Here is an 18,059-nt window from a genome sequence, read left to right as displayed (position 1 = left end):
CTACTAAGGTGTTCAGAAACAGCCTGTCGGTTTTTTTTGTTTGTTGTTTTTTTTTGTTTGGTTGGTTTTTTTTTTGCTTTTTTTTATTGAAGAGCACTGGGGAACTGTGGAAAAAAATTCTGACGGGGAAAAGCAATGTAAATGAGGCAGGGCATGCAGTGCCTGTTTGCACTTGAAATTCCTCTCCTGATTAGACATAGAAAGGCAATTTTTGCAGAAGGGAAAGGCCTGAGCGTGAGCTGCAGAGCCTGCAGCCACGGGGGAGGGAGGAGGCAAGGAGCGCAGCGCTCGGGTCTGGCAGCTCCTGCGGAGCCAGGGCGCAGGCTGCTGCTGCCTCGAGTCAGCCCAAAGTCATCCGGCAGAGCAGGGAGCTGCGCTGCAGCACAGCCCTCCTCCCTGCACCTGCTGCACGCAGCGGCACAGGCTACCATTGCTCGGCGTGGGAGCAGGAGGCAGAGTGGAGCATCCCCGCGTGTAGGCACGTCTTCCTCACAGCAGCACGGGGTCTTGCTGGCAAGGATGTACTCATGCTGCATCTGACGTCCTTCTCCCACGAGAGCTCCTGGTGGTTCGAAGGCAAGCGAGTAAGAAGCCCACGCTGGCGTCAGGGATATAAAAGGTGCTTGGAGAGGAATCCGTGATGGACAGAGAGCCTTTAAGGCGAAGGGGCCGCTATTTCTGCTCCTCAGCTGCAGGGCTTATAGGAGCCAGCGAGGAGCATCACGTCCCAGAAGACCCTTCAGTCGCCTTTCGGGTATTATTCTCCCCTTTCTCCTTGCACACTGCAGAGCACTGACCTTGTCCTGTGAATTTGGAGTCTCTGCCTCCTGTTCTGGCCAGGAGGAAGGAGACTCTGCATCTCTCTCTCTGTGCTGGCACTTCAGCCTGAATGGAAGATAGATCTTTCTGCTGAAACTCTTTTGTTGTGACATTGTATAAGAGACGGTTGTCTCACCGCAGGAAATAAATGAAAGGAAACAGAGAGACGGAAGGAAATTGTTCCCCCAAGCCAAATTGAAGCGGGGAAGAGAACGTTAAAATTACTTCAAGCTCTCTCTGGTAGTGAGAAGACTGTTCATCTCCTGCTCCAGAGGAAAATATACTGCTTCAAAACTCCTCAGCAGTCAGTGAAGATGAGCAGTCGTGTTGTTTCTGGATGCAGCTGCTAAAGAAGATCTCTGCAGGGCCGTGGGGCTCCGGCCTGTATGATGCCTGAAGACAGAAATGCTGGAGTCCGCAGCCCTGGTGCCTTAGCAGCACCTCCTTTCCTCCCCAAAACTACTTACAGGAAAATTAAGCGGTGCTTTAGTTTCCGTAAAGGTAGGTCTGCTCTGTCCCTGTGTTCTTATTGCAGGCAATGCCAAAAGTCGGGGGCTGTGTGTGCAGGCAGATGAGAACACTCAAACAAAAGGCATGAAACAGTGCAGATGCTGACATTTCATGAATGATTTATTTTCCTCTTTGTTCGTTTGTTTGTAGTTGGCCAGCTAATGCTGTCTGCTCTACAGAATAACCCATGGATGGGCCGCCTCAGCGAGGTGGCTGGAAACAAGGTTATTGCAGAGCATGTGAGCAAAAAGCAGGGAGAGGAGCTGAGTGTTGCTGAGTGCTACCTCTTTGGCTTGCAAAATTCCAAGAAAAAGAGCGTAGGTTTGTATTTTTGTCTGTGTGGGAGGAGTGGCGAGGAAAGAGGGAGTAAAGGAGCAGGATAAATACGCACATATGTGCAGAACACCAAGTCCTTGGATTCGGAGATTTCTGATGAACTAAAGCGGATCCCTACAGTGCACTGTCCTGCTGCAGCTGCTGCACTGCCAATTTACTGTGCTCTCCTGCAGTCTGCACTTGCCTTCCCACCTGCTGCAAAGAGGTTTATAAGGCCATTTTCTGCATTGCACATACGCTTGTAGAAGCAGAGTATGGAGGAAGGCAGAGAGGAGGCTGTCTTTCAAAATATGTCAGCTGGAAGGGAAACACACTTTTAGAAAGAGAGAGATACAAGTGATGATAAGGTGCTATGGTGCTGAGGCTGGAAAGGAGGGAACAGAAATTGTGCATGGCACTGAAAGCTGTCTGCCCCCATAACCTCCCTCTCTGAGGCCAGAGCTTCCCATGATTGCTGGAGTTGACCCCCCCTGGAGGCTGTCCGAGAGGACATGGATATGTCTGTACAAAGTGTGCAGGTGTGTTTCAAGGTGTCAGTGTCAATTAGAGCTGTGTGCTGTTTGTACGCTTGACTATTTGAGAAATGTTTGGAAGTTTAATAAAGGATGGACAGATGATTTTGCAGACAGCTGCTTTTTCCCCTGGGGTGCAGTTTTAGCCACTCCAAGCAGAGCTTCAACTGTTTATTATTTCCCCATCTGCTTTGACACACAAACTCTTCTTGTCTAAAATCCTGAGTGAAGCTGCAGTGTTTTGGGCAGAGGATTGGATGAGGGAGGTCACACTGCTAATTTGCTTTCCTCTAAACATCATTTATTTCAATTGCTTTCCTATGTATATGCACTGTCAAGAGCATTGTCACGTGGCCTCAAGATCAGAGAGTTGCAGAATGCTGGTGTGCATTTTTAACAAGGTCTGTGTCCTACTGGATACAATAGAAAGATGGATGTTAACTGGACTTTACAGTGTTTTAACAGGTAAATTAAACAAATGACACCACTCTTAGAATTGGCTTCAGGAATTCTTCTAACTTCATTTGCAGATTGTACACCTCAGTGAAAATGAAGGCAGAACCAGCCTTCTGCAAACCAGTATAAAACAGATTGATTGGTTCTAAGCTGTGCAACACAGCACAGAAAGTAAAATGAACAGGAAGAGCCATTGGCTGGTCACTGGGAGAACTACATGATATTGTGCACTGAGGCAGAAATGCACCACCAAGGTGATGCAAGGTATGGCACCTCCGCTGGAAATTCACATGAAAGCTGCATTGTGTTAGTCCCTGAAAAACAAAATGTCAAAGATGTTTGGAGGTCACCTCAGTTATGAGAAATAGCCTCTCAGTGGGTGGCATCTGAACAGAGACACAGCCAGGAGTCTCTCAAGCCTGTTTCAGGGAAAATGCTCTCTGTTTAAGTAGCACCATGGGAACCTCCTGCAGGGACATGCAGGATGAGTGCAGAAAGGAATACCAAGGGTGGCTTTGCTGCCACATGCAGCATGAGAGCATTCAAGATGCACCAGAGTGAGCCGAAGGTGCATTGGCCATGACAAGAGAAGGGAGTACGGGTCCTGATCTGACTGTGATGAGTTCCTGGTGACATTTCACAAATTGCAATCAGACGTGCAACTGTGCTAAGCTCCAGGAGAAGGACCTCATCTACTGCCAGTGTTACATTGAATGTGGGGTGGGAAAAGGCTTGTTGGTAAGAAAAAGAGTCAAGCAGGAACTAAATTCTGCCATCACCGTGTCTTGGTGTTTGAGTTTCCATTAAAAAGCTCTGTAGAGAAGAAGGAAATACTGTTTGCCTTTGATCTGTTCAGAGCAGCACTTGGTGATGGAGAACAGCAGAATAGAAAGCTGGTGAGAAACAACAATTTAAAACTCTGTACAAAGAGTTACTGTATTCCCTACTTTGCTGTTGAAGTCCCTCCATCTCATCTTTTCTATATTTTCAGTGTCATTTAATTACTAATTTGAAGTTGAGGGATACCTAAAGTACTCTTCCAAAGCCCAAGCTGAGGTGAGCTCCTTAGACCTTTACTGACCTTTTCTAGTTGCTATGGCCCTTAAACTATGAGCTTGTTTTGGAAAGGAGGAGGTTGTTTCTGGTGCACAATGTGTGGAGGTAGTGTATGATGTGATGGAGCTGGAGAGGCAGGTATGTTTTTTCAAGCAGTTGGCATGGAGTGAGGTGCCAGAACTGCCATTTTTATCTTTCTTTTCTTCTTACGGATCAGCAGACTTGAGATGTGACCTCTTACTTTGTTCAGTAGAAACAAAAATCATTGACTAACAGCATTCTTGTGTTTCAAAAACACGCTCTGAGTAAGTACTGTTGAAAATACCCCAGTATTTACACAACTCTTGAGCAGACATAAACAGAATTTGGGTATAGCATTGTAATGTCTTTCATAAGCTTTATGGAAGCTTGGAAATCCAGTTTTTCAAAAGGTTTACAAAACTTCTGCCACGGGAATGTTCTGGTTAATGAATAACCACTCTGTGTGCCCTTTGCTATCATGTGATTTTCCTCTTTGATGTTATGCATGATCTTGGCTTAATTGGATGTAGCTTTAAGACCTACCAGGGCCTCCCTGGAAAAGCAGTTCTGTTGATTAAATCTAAAGACTGGTCAGAACTGGAAACATGTACATTTAGCTGCCATATTCCAGTTGTGAGGCAGACAAGCAAGCTGCTGCCATTCTGAATGTCAGGTTTTCTTGACACTCTATCCTTAGGATAAACCGAAACCATGGATCAGCACTTGTGTTTCTGGATTTTGGAGACTCTGAGATTTAGAAGAGCTTGGATATGGATTGCAACATTGAGGGCTGTTTCATTTTCTTCATGGAATTCTTGTTCTTTAGTTACAGTAGTAGAAACGTTTCAAGAAAAAAAATGTCATGTGAAATTATTTCTGTGGCTTTGGTCATGATGTAGTCTCCGTAATTCGGACTATCTTTTCACTGCTTCTCTATACAGGAGTTGCCACTATTACAAGGCATAGCTAATAGTGTTCAGCTTTGCCTCTGCTAAGTTGTTAACAGTGTGTTTGTAACTACACTTGATCAGAGCATTGCCTTTACTTTGTCATCTTAGTCTTTGTGAACTGCCAATCTGCAGTATCTCTGTAGTAGTCACTTGTGATATAAGAAGCTGAGAAAGATGATGCAAGAAAAGGAACCTTTACGGGGCAATGATCTGGCCTTTACAGTAAACAGTTAAAAAAAACCAACATGAAACAGAAAGATATTGAACAAGATAAAAGTTAGGACAAAACCTGTGGAAGCAGTGTTGTCATGTTTCTGCCACTTCTGCCCCTGGCAGCAGAGTGCTTTTTCCATAAGACATCAGCAAGTCTGCAACTTCAAGTCAATATTTATGCAGCCTTATCTCAACCAACTCCTTTCGTGGCTAAGTGCTGCCTGGTGCAGTGTTCTGCATTTATTAGGTGAGGAAAATATTTTCTTTGGAGAAGTTCAGTCTGCACTTAAAAATCAAGCGAAGCCTGCCTGGGAGAAATGCCAAAGCCAAACAAATTGCAGAACACCGAGTAGAGTAAATGGTGATTTTAGGAGCACTTAAATACGTAACAGGGTGATTTCCCATTGGTTTTCCATGAGGCTGAGATCTTAACTTCAGGTTACTGCATGCTTGTCAAAATCATCAACTAGATATGGGATTCCCAAAGCAGAGAGTGGAGAACCTCATGCCCCCAAGGAAGTACAGTGTTATCTCCATTCATGCAGTAAGAGAGCTGAGTTTCTGAGGGTTAATCTGGGATGTGAGGGGTGAGGCATATGGACCCCTGAGACCCTAATTATGGACATGACCAGATGGGATGCAACTGTGTTGTGAGGGTCATGTAGGATCTGCACCCAATCTGTCAAATCTAGACAACTGCTGTAGTTATTCTGCCTCTACCCCAGGACATTCTCAGCTATGAGTATTTTAAGTGTCTGAATGAAAAAGTCCCAAAATTTATAAGCACCTTCCTGCAGCCAGTAGTAGAAACAGTTGCATTTACACTTTACTTAGTAAGAATGAAATTTCAATGACATCACTGGTCACTTCTCCGTCACACTAAATTCTATAGATTTTTGCTTGTTTTATTTTAAAGGTTTTTTCCTTCAGTATCTGTGAATTGCTGCTACAATGCAGATCCAAGTTAGTTATATTCAATTAAAGTATATCACTTTTAGTATGTGAATCTGTTATTACTTTCTATGTGTGTTCAAAAATACTGGTTACCTCAACTTACAGATGTTTTAATGCTTCGTGGTTGCCAGATCTTTTAAATATACTGCAGCTTGTGTTGGGGTGCATCAGCAACTTATAACATTGTAGGCTTTTTTTTTCTCCCCCAGCACAAAATCCTTTACTTTAATTTTACTCAGTGTGTATTAGACATGTTTTGAAAGCCAACACTAGAAAGAAAGAAAAAGAGACAGAATGAAAATGCATTAATATAAAGTTATGATGTTTTGACTGTGGCGTCATTACGGATAGGAATTTCCAAGCAGTCTGGTAGGTTTGAGAACTTATTCTTCTACAGGTTCTAATCTGGTCTGCAAAATGTACATTATTGAAAGGAATGCTAGCACGAAGAGAAGAAAGTATGGCTAATGAGACAGAGCTTATCGTACTAATTTCACTGTCAGTGGGTATGCAACGTAATTGTACATCATGTAATTGAAGTATTTGCATTTTCTGTTGATCAATTTTGTTTGAAAAGAATTGGAAATTCTTGTTTAAAAACAAAAACAAGAGCAAAACAAGAACTCTGAAGGGTTCTTGAAGGGAAGCTCTGACTCAATTTTCATAGGCCAAACTCAGAGGAAGAGGGCCAAGTTCTGCACCGAGATGTGGGGGAGCTGAGGCACGTGCTGTTTTGATACAGACAAAGGTAATGGCATGTGTTTTGCCAGGGAAAGGGATAGTCTTTCAGGTAGAACAAAATTTCTTTCTCAGGTTGTAAGAGAATATTGTCAGAATAGAGCAGGACTGCTTGCGGTAGCGCAGGAAGGAAGGCTTAGAGACCCTGGACATGCATCGAAACAGGAATGTTTTTCACAGTGACAGTGAAGTTTAGAAACAGGTTGCCCAGAGAGTCTGGGAACCATTTATGAAGCTGTCATGTGCCACTTCTTTCATCTGCCCGTTGAACTGTGCCACAGAAGGCTCAAGTGATAAAGAATTGGTGCTCAGCGGAGTTTTTCACATCATCCCATTACTGAAAAATGACATAGACTTATTTCAGTGGATGTAAATGTGTGCTTATTTTTGGAAGGATGTGTTTCTTTTAACAATATCTCAGAATGCATAGACTTTGAAATTCAACTTCAGATTTCTTGGGGGTGATTTCTGATCTGATTTCCCTAAAGATGCCACGTCTTTGGATGAAGGTCTTGGATGCCATCCCAAATGCAGAAATCACCAAGTTCCTGTATTCACACTGATTCCTTAATTAACTTTCAGTGGATCTTATCCTAAATCATACTTTGTTTGGAAAGAGAGTTTAGGAAGTGGAGGGATTGAGGATTTCCTCTGTGCTGATGAGCAGAAACCCTTAAGTCAGACAGGTACAGGAAGCCCAAATTTATGTAACCCTCCTGCAGTGCCCATAGGGAATTTGCAAGAGATTAGGGAGGAATGAAAGAAGTGGGAAAACACGATATCATCTGACAGTGTGAAGAAGCTGAGCTTTAATGGACACCAAATATTTTACATCATTCAGCATTCTTCTAAGCTTTTCAATCTGAAATTTTAAAAATTCATTATTTAATTGAAAATTTGGGGCTTTTGTTTTTTATGCAACGTGGAAAAAAAAAAAGGAGGCTAATGAAGTGTGACTGTAATATTTTGTTCCCCCACTCTCCCCACTGCTATTTCTGGCAGCCACGCATAGGAGCTGCATGAATATCACAAAACGTGATGCTCTGCATCTCAGCCTAATTTTTGGACTTCTTTAGCTGGGTATATCCATTCTCTCCAGTCATTCTCTGTTATCATAAAAGTAATTGCAGTTAAATACAGACCCCAGACCCTCAGGATGGGTGACTGACAGTTTGCTGTAACATTCTGGATCGCGTGCATGATAACTTTCACTTCAAGGGCAGGCGTGAGTTATCATTTCTTTTGTTGAAGGAAAATCGTGTGCACTGAAGGTAACTCTGGAGAATGCTTCAGTCTGCATCCTACCTTAGCTTGTGCTTACTTACTCATGTCTGCTAATTTGGGAGTGAATTAAGTTCTTGGGACGAGAGGCAAATTCTGTGAATGAAATTCTTAGGGTGAAAGCTCAATTCTGTGCTTCCTTCAGAAAAAAAACCAAAACAACTCCATTCCTCTTCTTGAGTATTTTTAAATTGGTACAAACTGTGTGCTCGGTGAAGGGCAGAATTTGTCTTATCGCTTTTATCCCTCACCTCCCCCATTTTATGACATAAGTAATTGCAAAAGGAGTCTTTCAAGTGTAGGTAGTTATTTGGTATTTAGTTTCTTATCATGGGCTGCCTTAGAACTGCTCATTGTGCTGCTATATATAGAAAATGAATTGCCATGCTCCAGCCCCAATTCTTGTCAACAAATGGTCTCGAGGGAGAGCTTCCATCACAGATGATATGCTGAACATTGCTGTGATAATACCAGTGATGGCTGGCTCTGCAGCTCGAAATGGAGGGAAAATAATTACCAAACAGTAACTGTCTTTCCAGTGCCCACAGTGATATCCTCAGATCAGGGTTGAAGTTAATTCTTTCAGTATAATTCTGTGTTCTGCTGATGTTAAAGCCAAATGCTAGCTTCCTGCAGTTTGTCTGACGTATTTCACCTTTCATTTCATGACTTTTTATTTTTTTTTGTACACCATTTATAGTTGCGGAAGTGATAATGCAGCTGGTAAATTATAGGAATAATCTTTGCTTAAGTGGTGAAGTGTAATTGATGGTTTGGTTCAGAACAAATGAAATCCCAAGTTATATTTATAAATCTTTTCCCTTCTGCATGTAAAGATAATGTTTATATGTCATTGAAACTCACATGGAAACTACTTAATTTTATATACATAATTAGACATGAACTAAAGTAAATGGAGATGTGCATCACTTTTGCATCAGCAGTTTTGTGACAGAAAATCCTATTTGTAGTATTTCTATGAATTTTGTCCTTTTTGTATATAAAAAAAATCATTTACAGGCTATTTTTAATTTTTCTTTTAAATTAATGTTTGATAGCATTGTTGTAAAATATGCTTCCATCGTATTTCTGTGAGGGGATCAAATGTGAAATGAAACGATTTATCCTTAAGAGAGCGGTGGATTTTTGTCCGTGCATTGAAGAGCCATAATCTCGTGGGTTGCAGGAGAAGACAAAGGCTCCTCATATCATTTGGTGAATCACAACTGAATCCTAACCTCTCTTCACACAGGTATTTTTGGCCAGAAGCTAGAAGACACCGTCCGATATGAGAAGCGATATGGGAACCGCCTGGCTCCCATGCTGGTGGAGCAGTGCGTGGATTTCATCCGACAGCGGGGGCTGAAGGAAGAAGGCCTCTTCCGACTGCCTGGGCAGGCTAATCTTGTCAAGGAGCTGCAGGATGCGTTTGACTGTGGAGAGAAGCCTTCTTTTGACAGGTAAACTCTTCTGGCTGCCTCCCACTCCCTGAAGCCTGGACAGAACACAGAGATCTGCTGCTGGATGACGTTGCTAGAAAACATGTGGCATGGCAGAGAGAATGAGTGCTTTTACAGTTTTTCTTCACATTTCCTATTATAAATGTAAAATTTTCATTTTTTTCCGACTTTGAAGTTTAATTGCAAAGCATTTCTGGAGAAGTTTCATTTAGGAATTGTATCATTAATGTCTTGGATTAATCAAAAAGCTTTTATTTTAGTATCATTTGAAATGCAGAGGTTTAGTCAGTTCAACAAAGGAAGAAGTTGTTTTATCACCAACTGTGATATGTTCTGTTACTTCTAAAACTGAAGATCAAATGACCATGCTAGTAAACCTAATTGGTTTTGAGGATTCAGGTCCAACTTGTGTTCTAGTATTTATATAGTTTTGCAAAGATGAAGCCAAGAACCCAATACACTCCTGTAGATGGCTTCATCCTGTAAGGTCAACATTTTGGGTAAATTCAGCTGATAGCAATAGTTTGTATATTCAGAGGGTGCAGTCAGGGAAACAGACCCTGGGGATTATGAATGCCCCAAGCCCTTTATTAAACTGTATTTAGAGTTTATATGATGTTAGTGAAATTTCAGTATAAAGGACTGTTAAACAACTGTTGTCCTTGATGTGTGCTTTAAGTAACACACAAATATACTTCCTAAATGAAACTGGGATCCTTCATTCCCACTGAAGGCCTGATCTGCATTAGGAGGAAGAAGCAGAACACATTTACTTTATGGGACCTTTGACTGATAGCAGTACAAGTAACAGGAAGAAAAGCACAGCTTGATCTTTTAGTGCAAAAACATGCCATGGTATGAACCTGATGGAAAACATTTACCTCCATACCCTCCCTGCTGCTCTGAAGTGAGCAAATTTGATATGTATGGAGATATGTGTTTTTCACAGATGCACAGAAGGCAGACATCTGTAGATCTCTTTTATCTTGAACAGCTTCCTCAGTTTTGACCCTCGCTGTGATAAATGGCAAGAATTTATAATGCTGTGGAAAGGGAAAGTGATTGTTTTCATTCGAGATTTATTAATTCCACATCAGTAGCTGAGAGTTAAGATGACTGACTAGAAGACAGTTTTATGCAGGAGGACTCTAGGAAGTCTGAGTACCACGATCAAGCTGCAGATGTCCCTGTTCATTGCAGGTGAGTTGGACCAGATGACCCATAAAGGTCCCTTCCAACTCAAATGATTCTATGATTCTGTGATGACTTAGTTGGTAACCATTTGTAGTATATTTACTGACCAAATACAAACAGTAGAAAATTACAGTAACCAGGCACTATTTGGAGATCTTTTCCTTTCTTTGACATTAAGCTAAATACTGCTGGTCATATCCTTATGTCTCTATTGCAGATACAAGTGGGCAAATGCAAGGGGCTAAAGAAACCAATAGTTTGGTTTTTTTCAAGTGTTTATAAACTGTAACATTGTGGCAGAAATGTTAAGAATAATCTGCCCCCAGACTCCAGGAAGATGATGCACTGAACACCCGCTGAGAGATACAGCTTGAAAGAAATACAGAAGGTCTATCTGTTCCAAACAAATGAGACCAGGGATGAACTTGCATAATTAGTATTTTTTGCCAACTTATTTAACAATATCTGTAGCACACACTAATGAGACCCAGGAATAGGCATACCAGTTGAATTTCAGCAGATGAAATGAAGGAAAGATTATAGGTGTCACTGCTGTGAAGTAGGCACATAATGTCTACTCTGGTAATGAGGAACATGAGCAGGAGTTACCTTTAAATGTCTGGTACTGTGATTCTTCTGAAGCTGAGGATTTATAGAACACCAGCTTTGTGTGCCTGAATGTCCTGGTTTTGAAAAGTTATTTTTCTGACTGTGTTTTCACATTCAAATTTGGAGATGATCTGTGAATGTAGCAAGTGTATTAGAAGTCAGATTTAAATTCTGCTCTCACTTCTGCCACTGGGCACCTTCTTTTATTGTACAATCTTTTGTTACAGTTGTATGCTTTGGAAGTGGAGTTGGTTTCGCAGTAAAGTATTGTTTGGATTTGGGTAGCCTTTCTTTTTGTTCTGCTGAACAGCAGTATGACCTTCAGGTTTGGAGGAATTGGTATGGAAAGCTGAGCTCTTGTAGAGTAGCCACAAGCTGAAAAGTTGCTGTACAGAAAAGAAGAATGTATGTTAAGGGGAGTCTCTGCTTAGTTCCTCTTATGGAGTTTGAGATCTACTGTGTTTGTTTTGTATTTACCTGTTTGTAGTCACAAGTGTATAGTGCAGGATATACCTGGGTTTTGTTTCTTAATCTCCCTTCCCATATTCTTATGCATTGATAGTAATAAAGAGTTAGCATTTAGAGCTTGGATGACAGTTTCCTTTGATGGGACAAGGAACAATGGAATCCAGGTCATGCTTACATAGCAGTGCTGGGTCACTAGCTCTGACTGGGACAGAGACTAGCTTCTACAGGTACTGGAAGTCATACAAAGAGCTGATGTTTGAGTAGTTTGCCATTTTTCATGGTGACCTTTTTTCTGCATTTAGGTGCACGTAAGTGAAACAAAGGCTTTCTAACAAATGAAGTCACTGTGAAATGTGTATGTACACGTGTATGAGTTTCTTCATGAAATTAAAATATTATTAGCTAATCTTTATGCTGTGTTAACTTACTCAGTAAAGATAGAAAGCTTTTTTAGAAGCAGGAGGAAAAATGAAGGTAAAGTTTTATGGCTAGAGTTAGTGCTTATTTTGCCTTTCTTTTAAGATACAGCTCTTAAAGCACCTTATGGGCACAGGGAGATGAAGTTCAGATGCACAGATGTCTTTTGCTGTCTAGTGACCTTGAAGTAACTGCTGTCCGCAGTTCTATGGACACCCTGCCCTTCTTCCCTCCTATGCTCTTGTCTGTGCCCGTTTGACTAAGGCAAATGAAGCAGAAGGAGTATGGCATGTTTTAAAGAAGTAAACCAGACTTGCTCAAAGGATTAAAGAAATAAAAATAAAAAATCCATGTTTTGTAAACATAAGGCATGTTTGACAAATTGTAACTCTCATGTGAGTTAGCAGATGGATGTGCTGTTGCCACAGTCAGTAACAAAAATGCAGTGAATCCAGAGAAATTCAGATGATGGCAAAAATCTTCACATATTAATTTGTATTAATTTGAACTTGATCTTTTTTGATAGACTATTTTAATTTACAGTTGTTGAAGAACCGTGAGCTTTATGCAATTCAATCGGAGTGGAACCTGTAAGTGAAATTTCTAAAACTTGCCGAATGGCAAAATCCAACATCCATCTGAAACATCCAGTGTCCTAGCTCTCTGCAGTGAAAACTAGCACATCAGCATTTCTTGTAGTCCTTGAAGGGGAAGGTATAGTTGCTAAAACAGAAAAATGCTGATGCCTTTTGTATGAAGAAAATAAATAATAGTGAAAAGTTAATGTTGGTTAAAAAAAAAAAAAATCAATAAATGTGTCACTCTGCATGTTTGTGACTCTACATACATACTGACTGCTTGTCTGCTTCTGGAACTAGTGCTGCAGTGAGGCAATCATTTGTTCTCACTGCTGTTTGAAATATTTGCATTTCTATGTAGAATTGTCTCCTTTAGGGAATCCACTTTGCTTGTCCATAGGTTGGAGATTTCCCTCTTGTTGTGTGGCTTATGTTTTAAATTTCAAGTACTTCTCCTGCAATTACAAATCAGACATTTGTAAAGATACAAAGTGGATTACAAGTATTTGATCTGTAAAATTAGCATAGCATCTGCGTAAAGAAAATAACAACGGTTTGTTTTGCAATTTTTACATAGAAAAGAACAAAAATTGATTTCCCTTTTTATATCATCTCATTCCATCCACTGTCCATCACAGTTATTACCAGAAGACATGGCAGTTATGATTTCTCAGGGAGAAAAAATATTTGAAATGTCCCTGAAATGGATATTAAACATGATTAAGATACTGAGCATATTAATCCATTTTTGTGGCTTGGATTTTCACAACTATCATAATCTATGTACATAGCCCTGTGATTCAGTGGAGTTCAGAATTACTGAGCTTACATGCCTGCATCTGTGGGTATGCACAGGAGAAAAGGCAAGTACATGCTTGCACATTTAACAAAGCAAAAACCCTATTGCATCCTTTTATGTGTATCAGTCCCTTTTGAGAAGAATGCAGTGTATGATAGTATAAAATACTCACTGTAGTCGCCATTGCCATTGTCTGAGAAAGGGATAAAGTGGCAGTATGCAGTGGCTGACAAATATTAGCTGCTGCTCATTGGAATCACATAATCCAGAACGTGGAGCTGAATATATCCCTGTGCATTTAATTACTGGGATTGTCAAACAAAAGTAGGTGTTTGATAAGGATGGTACAAAGAAGGTCATTCGAACAACATACACAACTCAATATATAGAGAATGCACTGCCTACCAGTCATTACTTCATCCCCTCTCAGTGAGGGCATAGTCAAAGGATACTACCAATTAATTTCAATTGCAAACCTGAGCTGACTGACTGATTTTAGGATAGACTCCTGTAAACTCCATGTGTCTGCGTGTATCCTGAAGACAGTGAACACTGCATGTGTTTTAGAGAAGACAGGGAAGGTGCAGTGCACATGGGAATAGTGGCTAAAGGATGAACTTGGCAAGGACACTAAATTTTATTTTCAACCTGTTGAGCAGATGAGATCAGGGAGAATGAATAAAGTAGAGCTATAAAGAAATACTCTGATCCCTGCTGGAATAATTATGCTGTGTTTTGTGTATCTTTTCTGAATTAAGGTACAACAACTGAATATTAGAAAAATCTAACAAGGCAAATGTTTTGTACCATGGAAGTAACTGTGCTTCCAGAAAAAACTCAGCATTTTTTAGCTCCGAGGCAGTCATCTATCAATATCCTTCAATCTTTTAGGGCTTAGCAGCTCCACGTAAAGCTGAGTTCGAGGAGGTGAATATATGTGACATCTGAAAGCATTATGCTGAAGTATTTTGATCTTTTTGTTCTTTGCAATGTGCTACTAGCATTACTGTAGAACATGGAAAAATGTTAGAGGAGAAAAGAAAGACACACCTTTGTTTGTGATTCCTTTAATTGCCATTAAGGCTGATTAGTGTTTTTGAGGAGGTAGCATCACCCTCCTCAGAATGGTTCTTCTGGGCACTGCATGAGCCTTGGTGCTTTGGTAATTTAGCAAGCAGCATAGCTGCCTTTGCAATCTCATCCTCTAGATACAAAACATGTTTTAAAATTTAGGTGAATGCAAGAAAGTGGGATGCATCTGCACTGGCACTATATGGGCTACGAGTAAATGATGACTTGGAAATCACTAGTTAAATAAAGTTTTCTGTTTTCCAAACACAATCCTGTACATAAGAGCTTGTTTAGAAATAGTTCCCTCCAAGGAGAGGCTTTATTCCTTCCCTAGAGGAAAAGCACGGTAATCCCTACACAAAGCACTTACGTAAAATGAAGTCTTTACTAGAAAGCGGGTTCCTGCCAACACAAATGACCTTAAGCTTGTGTAAATTGCCGTCTATTTCTGCCTGTGGCGATCCAGGCTTCCTTCCCTGATCCTCACAAATGACACTCTGCTCATCAGTTATGCGTCTGGAACTACTTCAATTCTAATCCCGGCCCTCTTTCTATCCAGCTAGCAGAAATAGCCTCTGCATATGACAAGAGTTAAGAGACTTAATCTAGCAATTAAATACACGTTAAGAGATGCATTTCTTGTGTGATGCAAAGGGTCATTAAATCAGCTTAATTGGTGTCCTGCTGTAGGAGTGTGTGCTTTTAGTTATTGGCAGAGAATGAGCATTGGGCGTTGCTTTGTGTGAATTTCAGTTTCAGAAATGGAGTTGAAAAGACATTGCTTTGTACTTGTTGCTGTGCGGCTGTGATTTAACAAGGAAATAAGTGTTCTCCACTTGCCAACAAGTCAATTCCTTTACTACACACACAGACTTTTTAAGAAAGGATGGCACTTTCAAAGTAAGAGGAGTGTTTTAAAACACCCTTATATAAGGCTTGGGGATAAGGTCTGTCAATCTTAAGTATTTCTTGTGCTCACTCCCCTGAATGGGTCCCTGAAAGATAGCATGGATCTCAAGCTTATGAACACAAGGACAAAGGAGAAGAATATGTGGGTTGTGTTTTTTCCTCTTAATAGATCAGTAGACTTAATGATCTTTGCAAGTCCCTTCCAATCAAACAATTCTAAATAATTTGTTAAGCTGAAACATGAGAGATTCTCATGATATATTAGGATCATTTCTCCTTTATTTTTCAGCAAGGGTGTGACCAAATAGTGTAAGATGAGCTCAGAGAGGTTTTTACAGTCTCTGTCCTTGGAGATAATCAAAAGTAATTAGGTGAGGCACTAAAAAACCTGCTCTAATTGGGCTGGTTTTGGGCAGGGGTCTGACTAGGTGACCTCTGGTGATTCTATGAAGTTTACTCAAAGTAGAACCAAGTTTTTGTGGCAAGGAAAACAAAGAGACTTTGATGCATGTTTCACAAGTTGTGGGCAAGACTTCAGCTGGTACTTAGCTTTTGCACTATGCTGTTTGTATTGTATGTATATAACATACATAGGAATATGATTCCTTGAATGTACCTGCACAAGGGGACAGGCATCGCATAGGTCATTCTACCAATTATGTTATGCATGTGAGCTTTGCATTTTTGGACCAAAGCCTGACTCCATCACTCGTATACACCTGGTTCACTGTAACACTACCAAACGCAGGCTTTGCCCTGCCAGCCTTTGAGTACTGGTTTCTCAGCGGTAACTATGCTATCATTCTCTCTATAAAGAGCTATGCATATTTGTTACATTCCTTGGTGTTGCTCAGTTGTGATGTTTCAGCAGCGATTGATAGTGGGCTCTGGCATCTCATCCTGCCTGTTGACTAGGAGCAATGTGCACACTAGGCAGCCATTAACTCTTCCTCCCAAGTCAGAAGGACATCTGTAGTGGTCTGAGAGAGCTTCTCCATAAGACTTGAACGCAGCAACATAACCACCAATTCATGTGGTCGTTCAGGATGTGGTAGTGATGGAAAGTTTCTGTTTGCAGGATTGTGATCTGTGACATATTTCAAATGACGGAGATGCAATTCCAGTAACTCAGGGATGTACTGACACACCAACTGTTCGTACTGTTCTCCTTCATTTTATTACCAGAATTCTTGAATTTAATTATAGCTTCCCAGCTTGTTGTTCCCTGCTGTTTGTTCTTTGTGCAAACTGTATATGTCATCATGGTCTAAGCTATTTTTGGCACAGCATTAATCTTTCTGTACAGTGACCCTGCCCTGTTCTGTTTCCTCTCTGAAAGCTGATGAGGAGCTTGTTGGCTTTGTGCTCTGAAGCGCTGACTCCAGCTCTCTGAACACGAGTGTGAGGGTTACACGGGGATTTCTGGCGACCTGCTGGGCCTCAGTTATTTTGTTTATGGTGGAGAGGCTGAAAATCTCCAGGCAGTGTAATTGGTCTGACAGCCACTTCCACAGTGTCTGCATATCACAAAGAAAAGTGCTGTCAAGCAGCACTGCCACGAGGGATATTAATGACAAAGTTTGGATGAATGGGGCTTTGGATATGTGTAGTCTGATGACTAAGGAGAGGCTGTGGTGCATATGCATTTGTAATGCCTTTGCATTGACTGTGGTGGAGTGCTCTTTTGGCAACGTATCAGCAGTGAAGCAATATCTGTGTTGTAGTGAGGTAAGCAACGTTTCTCGGTCTAGCACGAGATGCTGAAATAAATTGGTTCTCAGCTTGCTGCTGCTTGTTGTGTTGCATCCAATTTTCTGCTTTCTGCTTTCTCATTTCACATTTGTAATTGTTCATTCTGCACCTGGAAAAATCTTGCCTCCATTAATGAGGGTGGTTCCAATGTAGATAACAGGATGTTCTGCCAGAATTTGCATTCTCTACTTTCATAGTTCTTAATGAATTCTTTTAATCATGTTAATGACAAATGTCTAATCATTAAACACTTTGATATTACAATGTCAAATAGCAAAAGAAGAGTCAAGATAGGTGTGATTATTAAGTTGCTGTAGTTGTACTGGCTCTAGGACATATGGAAAGTGTCATTTCTTAAACTGATCGTTTTAGCTGGAAAAAGCCCAAGAGGTAAAAAGCAGTCTTCAGGCTTTGAAAAGATCCATGGATTGATTACTGGTCACGGAGATGGCGATCAAGGAAGGTATGTAGATGCCTGTGGCTGACCTGGAGTGTGGATACAACATAGCAGATAGGAAACGAAAACAAATCCATCTCCATCTCAAGAGAGAGTTAGGTTTGATAACTCCTTTGAAACTCACAGCTCTCCTCTGCAGACATTGATTAAACAAAGTCCCCAGCAGTGTTTCAGTACAGTTTAACGGAATTTGTAAGAGAACAATTGAGATCATCTTATTTTGCAATCCCACCATCTTGTGGCAGTCTGTGGCATTGCCTTAGCATTTGGTCTAAGGAGCACATTAATTTAAAAGATAGCAAGCGTGTCCCCGTCTACTAGCGGTTACCTCAGCTCAGAAAACACCTTTCTGTTGACTCAGATATGTATTTCAGGACCTTACTTTGAGTATGTGAGTCTTTCTATATTTTTCTTGCTCCTTGGCACCCTGTCTTTCATTTCTCTCCCTGTTCCTCTTCAGCAGAACCAAAGCTTTTAACGCATAATGGACCTGACCCTT

At 40.9% G+C, this 18,059-nt stretch overlaps 1 protein-coding gene across 7 annotated transcripts in view; it reads left to right on the top strand.

Moving 5' to 3' along the window:
• ARHGAP24 (Rho GTPase activating protein 24) overlaps positions 1-18,059 on the top strand; it is a 204,312-nt gene that overhangs the window by 175,223 nt on the left and 11,030 nt on the right. For 6 of the 7 annotated variants that reach the window (XM_048942899.1, XM_048942900.1, XM_048942897.1 and 3 more), the window contains one exon: positions 9,099-9,306. In XM_048942899.1, the coding sequence (XP_048798856.1) occupies positions 9,099-9,306 (208 nt within the window). Of the gene's footprint in view, positions 1-77; positions 1,321-9,098; positions 9,307-18,059 lie in introns of those variants that run through there. The other variant, XM_048942901.1, reaches the window with a different exon arrangement.

The sequence above is a fragment of the Lagopus muta genome, chromosome 4, assembly GCF_023343835.1.
Source record: "Lagopus muta isolate bLagMut1 chromosome 4, bLagMut1 primary, whole genome shotgun sequence".
Classification (NCBI taxonomy): Eukaryota; Metazoa; Chordata; class Aves; order Galliformes; family Phasianidae; genus Lagopus; species Lagopus muta.
The sequence above is the reverse complement of the archived record's forward strand: the minus strand, read 5'-3'. Positions and strand labels throughout refer to the sequence as shown.